General features: G+C 29.1%; 2 protein-coding genes across 2 annotated transcripts; both read right to left on the bottom strand.

Annotated features, from left to right (window-relative positions):
• Positions 1-706: 706 nt before the first annotated feature.
• On the bottom strand, positions 707-3481 carry LOC113557616. The gene is made up of 4 exons (XM_026963183.1): positions 2442-3481; positions 1718-2337; positions 1344-1573; positions 707-742 (listed from the first exon to the last, which is right to left on the bottom strand). The coding sequence occupies exons 1-4, from the start codon at positions 3479-3481 to the stop codon at positions 707-709; spliced, it is 1926 nt and encodes a 641-aa protein (XP_026818984.1).
• A 1189-nt stretch (positions 3482-4670) lies between these two features.
• Positions 4671-5858, bottom strand: LOC113557617 (putative nuclease HARBI1). Its single transcript, XM_028188668.1, has 3 exons — positions 5855-5858; positions 5189-5524; positions 4671-5119 (listed from the first exon to the last, which is right to left on the bottom strand). The coding sequence occupies exons 1-3, from the start codon at positions 5856-5858 to the stop codon at positions 4671-4673; spliced, it is 789 nt and encodes a 262-aa protein (XP_028044469.1).
• Between the last annotated feature and the right edge of the window lie 142 nt (positions 5859-6000).

Raw genomic sequence — 6000 nt, 5'->3', positions numbered from 1 at the left:
ATTATGTGTTTTCGTTTTAAGTGTTTACTTAAGTTTGTAGTTGATCCGCCTTTATAAGACACCGAATTTGAACAATACGAACATTTAGCCATTCCACTGTTAATAACCGAATAATGATTCCATACATCGCTTTTTTTTCTGTCCATTATTATAATATTTACGAAAATATGAATAAAAATGAATAGGTCTAAACAATCTAAACACGCACGTTGTTAACCTATGGTTATTATACAGCCTACATAAAAATAATTTCTACAACATGTATACACTACATAATAATCTAAAAATAATTTTACTTCAAATATTATTTAAACCTCATGATAAAAATAAAAAGACAATAAAATTATTATCGTACTCATATGATTTTGCATTATATCTATAATTATAACATTCACTGTTCAGTGTCCACCTCCATCACCAGTCACCACCCTCTCACAACGATTATCAACAAATAACACAACTACACAACAACAGCAGCAGATAAAGTAAAGTAAATAGTAAACCCGAAACCGAGACGACATAGACGTATAATATATTATCGTGACAACTCGTTACTATTCGACCACCGTCGGTAATCGGTATTCGGTACTCGGATAGTGACGGTAGGGGACCATTTTGTAGTTGGAAACTTTGTACCGAATGTACCGATGGAACGAACGTGGAACGATAAATGTACTCGTTCCTACTCGTTCCACCAATGTAATCGTTACATTGTACCGAATACAGCAGTAACTACCCACCACTATTTCAGAATTAATATCATTAATATAATTAATTACAATTCATATTATCATATATATTTTAAAATTTTTTTATACGTTATACATTTTGTATACTTATATAAAGGTAATTATAAACATATTCCACATATTACATAATATATTAACAAATAATAAACATGTAACGTATTATTTTAAATTTTCTACTCAGTCTTAACTATGACCACTGAAAATATAGACCTGGAAACACTCATTACACTTGTTCAACAAAGATCTACCATCTATAATTATAAAGACAAACAACATAGCAACCGAGATGTTCAGGAAAAATTATGGACAGAAATCTCCAGAATACTAAAAGCTCCAGGTACCTATAATATTTTATAGGTAATAATATAATTCTAGCAGTGGCGGCTCGTGGGGTTCGTTGAAGGTGGGGCACAAATATTTCCTTCTTTTTCCACTATGAGAACTTTGAACTTACCATCAATTCCTGTTGATTTTTTAAATGAAATAAAAATTTTTACCAAAACCTTATACTCTTATAAAGTATCTTGCAAAACAAATAATTAAAAAAAAAATTATGGTTTATAAGTACTTTTAACAATTAACACAATATTATACAGTAGTTATATTTTTGAATTCCAAATCGATCCGTCTGTCTTTTTTCTTCATGAATACTTTGATGACTTCTTCATTAAAATTTGATATTTGGTTCACCATTTTCTTTTCAATTGATAACATCGCTAATGCTGTTAATCGCTCTTCTGCCATACTATTTCGAAGAAATGTTTTTATCCTCTTCAATGTCGAAAACGATCTTTCTGCTTTTGCAGATGTCATAGGTATTGTTGCTATAATACGTATAAGTTTAAATGTTTCTGAAAATATTTGTTCCAAGTTGTTATCAATAATAAACTGTAGTAAATTAACAGCACCTATTACGCTACAAAAATCTGTTCGTTTATATATAAGTTCCAATTCAGTTTGAAGCTTACTTTTATTTAAAAAAGGGTAAGCTTCAATTGTTTCATCAACATATGTTTGTGGAAAATTTTTTTCATACAAAGGAAATTCAGTGGACATAAATAATAGAGACGCGTTTAAATGAGCTTTATATTCGAACCTATCTTTAACACAGACAATAAGAATATCACAGACTTCTTTTGCAACACAAATTCTAGAAAGTAGTGTATCATCATCACGTTTTCTTTTTTGTCTACATTGAGTTACTTCACCTGGCATTTCATTTTGAAAATTATCGAAATTTCGTCTTTCTTTTTGAATATTTTCTTCAAATCGAGAAATGGCATTTTTCACTTCGATAGAGTCAATTTTCCGGTTTTGCAACTGGTTATATAATATATCTACATGTGGCATTAAACAATGAAAAACATTTAACCAAAATATAAATTTTTCATCATTTAACATTCTACGTATAGCGCACGCCTGATTAATTGCAATATTTTGATTAAATGTATTTTCGATCTCTTCCATACATTCTATTAATAACTCACGATTTTCGTGTACAGTATTAACAATACGGCTTTTGAAGTTCCATCTTGTATTTGATGATTGAGGGATTCTATGGTTAACAACTTTATCCAAAACGGCAACTCTTTGCGGAGAATTAGAAAAAAAATTAGTTACATCAGTCAAGTTGGAAAAAAAATTCTTACATCACGGTTGTGCATTGTAGCTTGACTTAAGATTAAATTTAACTGGTGGGCATAACAATGAACAAAATGTGCATTTTTATATTCATCTTTTATGAGTTTTTGAACGCCGGAAAGTCGACCACTCATCACAGCAGCTCCGTCATAACTTTGCGAGATTAATTTGTCGTGGTTTTCTGTTACTTCTTTTAAGTTATATTTTATGCACTCTGATAGTGACTTTGCATCATGTCCAGATGGATTAAAAAAGCCCCAAAATCTCTCAACTGGCGTACCATTGGATAAAATATAACGAAATATTATGGACATTTGAAATTGTGCTGATACATCTGTCGTTTCGTCAGATATAACAGAAAAGAAATCAGCGTTTTTTATTTCGTTTTTAATATTTTGTCGAATAACAAATAGCATACATTCCAACATTTCATTTTGAATTATTTTAGAAAGGCTTTTAAATACTGTAGACTGTTCGAGGTGTAATTTTAAAGTGTTATCCAATTCAAAACTAAAATTAATAAGTCCGCGAAATATTCCTGGATTTTCAGAATCTGACTTCTCATTATGCCCTCGAAGAGCAAGTTCAAATGCACCACAGAATTTAATACAATCAATAATTTTAGATAAAATATAACGGTTGTTAGTTACAGTTTCATTATGTTTTTGTATACTAAGCCTAAATGCATTTGAAAGTTGTTGCCTTATATCTTGTTTACCCAAAAGTTTCAAATTTAAATGAGCATTTAAATGTAAACTTGATTTTATGTGTGTACTAATTTTATCGTTCAAATGAGCTAAATCATTTATTCCGTTTTGTGACCAATTTTTATCACCAGAAGTACGACAAAAAAGTATACAAGGAAAGCAAAACAAACGGTTCGTTTTAGAATAACTACATAACCAATCATGTTTTGAATAAATGTCTTTATTAAAACTTCTTTTAAATTCTCTAGACTTTGTTTTCTTAATTTGTATTATATTTAAATTTGGCATTGGCCTACCTTCTTTTTTTATTTCAATCTTTTTCTCAAGAGGTAAACTTGAAAAGTGGATATTCAGTAAATGCTCGACCGTAATATATGTATCCATGATGACAAATAATAAAAATATTTAATTAATTATGTATTAATCACTATACACTATGCACCATACACTAAATAGTAAAAATACTTATTTTATAATATTATAGAAAAATGCACCGATAAGGCGATAAATGACAGTACAAAAGTACTAAACGTTTAATAAAATAAACAAAACACACTTAACAGAATTATTAGAATGAACAAATAATAATTAATTGTTATCTTATCATGTTTTCAAAACCGGCGACGGTCGACAATAACAATACGAAGGCAATAGAGCCGACAAAATATTATAAATCGTAATAAAAATAGAATTCGGGCACAATCCGATTGTGCCTGGCAATGCCGTATTAATTCGTGTCGAAAAGTGGGGGAAATCTAGTACTGTTGATCGGATTATCCGGGAACAACTTCGTTGTGCCCGCCGCCCAATGCGTATATATAGTATACACGTATCGTATCTAGGAGCACCCGTATTTGATAAAACATTGTTTTCGATAATATTCAAACTACCAAGTACCAACTTATATCATGATGGAAGAAATACTTATTCAATATTAATTTTAATAATTGAATATACATTTTTCTTCTTCTTCTCAATTTTTTAGGTAGGGCACGTGCCCGTGTGCCCTATAGCACGAGCCGCCACTGAATTCTAGGTTTCGCAGCTGAGCGCCTTCCTGCTCAAGCCCTTATGTTATTTTGAATTATTTTATGTTTTTATATGAAATCAAAATTATTAACTTATTATTGTACAAAATAATGCGACACGCCTGCGCATGCATATACTATATTTTATAGTAGGTATACGCCGCTGAGCCGAATATATTATCAAATATTTTTAGATTTTTTTTTTTACATTTAATAATTCACTTTTTCAATTTCCATTTTAATGGTATGAAATATGTCTGATACACACTACATAATTAAACAAATAATTTAGTATAGTAAATAGGACAAAATAAAATTGATTATTGGTCAATATATTTTTATAAAAATAAGTAGGTAGTAAATTATATTGAATAGTTATAAAATAAAAGTATAGAAAAAATAAAATAAAGCACTTCAAATGTACTAAATAAAAATGGATCTCAACTTACGTTTTAACCTTATATTAAAAAAAAATAAATTTATTAAATCTATTCATATTATCATAATTACATTATATTTTAAAAGTTAGAACTAAAATTATTTTTTTAAACTAAATATCTATCTTGCCAAGGAACTGAACCATCTTCTGAATTGAAAAAATCCATAAACTTATTACGTTGTTCGATAGCTGCTATAGACGATCTGTTATGATGAACAATATTTGCTTCGTTTCTTATTTCTATTTGATTATGATGATTTTCAATTTCATTATGAATTTCTATAAGGTTTACTTCCCTTGTCATAATTAAATTATGAAGTACACATATGGCCCGAGTTATTTTAGTAGCTTTCTCGGGGCCAACTAACATCTTATTTTCCAATACATTAAATCGTTTTACCATAATTCCAAATGCACACTCTACTATTCTTCTTGCACGGGATAAACGATAGTTATAAATACGTTTTTCATTTGTTAACTGTCTGCGAGTGAATGACCTCATTAGGTTTGGTAAAAGTGGATAAGCTTCGTCCCCAACAAATACAAAAAGGAAGTCTTCGTTTATATTCTGGTCAATTTTTTTTGGTTCAGGCAAATTTAATTTATTATTAATTAATTTTTTACCAAATAAAGATTCTTTAAAAATCCCACTGTCACTAGATCGACCATAATCACCAACGTCTATTACAACAAACTTTGCGTGAGCATTGACTACCGCTTGTAGTACAATTGAATGATAGCCCTTATAATTGTAATACTCCGATCCGGCACCTGGAGGACAAATAATAGAAATATGTTTACCATCAATTGCACCAACACAATTTGGAAAATTCCATATTTCATTAAAATCGTTCGATATTTTTATCCAGTCTTCTTTTTTCGGTGATGGCAAATAAATAGGAGATAGTAATTTCCATATCGCCAAGCATACAGAATCAACAATTATTCCAATGGTTGTAGCTCCCAAACGAAAATGGTAGTGCAATTGTTAAAAACGTTCACCAGACGCTAAATAACTGTAACATTTATTACAACATAAATTATGAGGAATAAATTAAAATAAAATAATAATGGATCATTTTTTACACAAATACAAAACTCTGGAAAAGTGACACACTTGTGCACACTCAACAATATTGTTTTATTTTTATAAACATTTAATTCATAGAAAAATTCGTTTTTTGACATAATTTTCTAATATTACGCAGTAATTTTTTTTAAATTAAATCCATTACATTTTTTAGTCATTTTGAATTAATATAAAACATTTTTTCTAATTTTTAAACGTACCCATATTGTGTAACTTTTTTATTCATTAAGTACATATTAATGTATTATAAATAAAACATACTATAAGGTCTTCAACTTTATTTTTCTTTATAGTTTCAGAATGTAAAACCAAATGGACAACTTTACGTAATTCGTTTTCTAGACAA

This window comes from Rhopalosiphum maidis, chromosome 3 (genome assembly GCF_003676215.2).
Source record: "Rhopalosiphum maidis isolate BTI-1 chromosome 3, ASM367621v3, whole genome shotgun sequence".
Classification (NCBI taxonomy): Eukaryota; Metazoa; Arthropoda; class Insecta; order Hemiptera; family Aphididae; genus Rhopalosiphum; species Rhopalosiphum maidis.
Note: the sequence above shows the minus strand (reverse complement) of the source record. Positions and strands in the feature narration are given on the sequence as shown.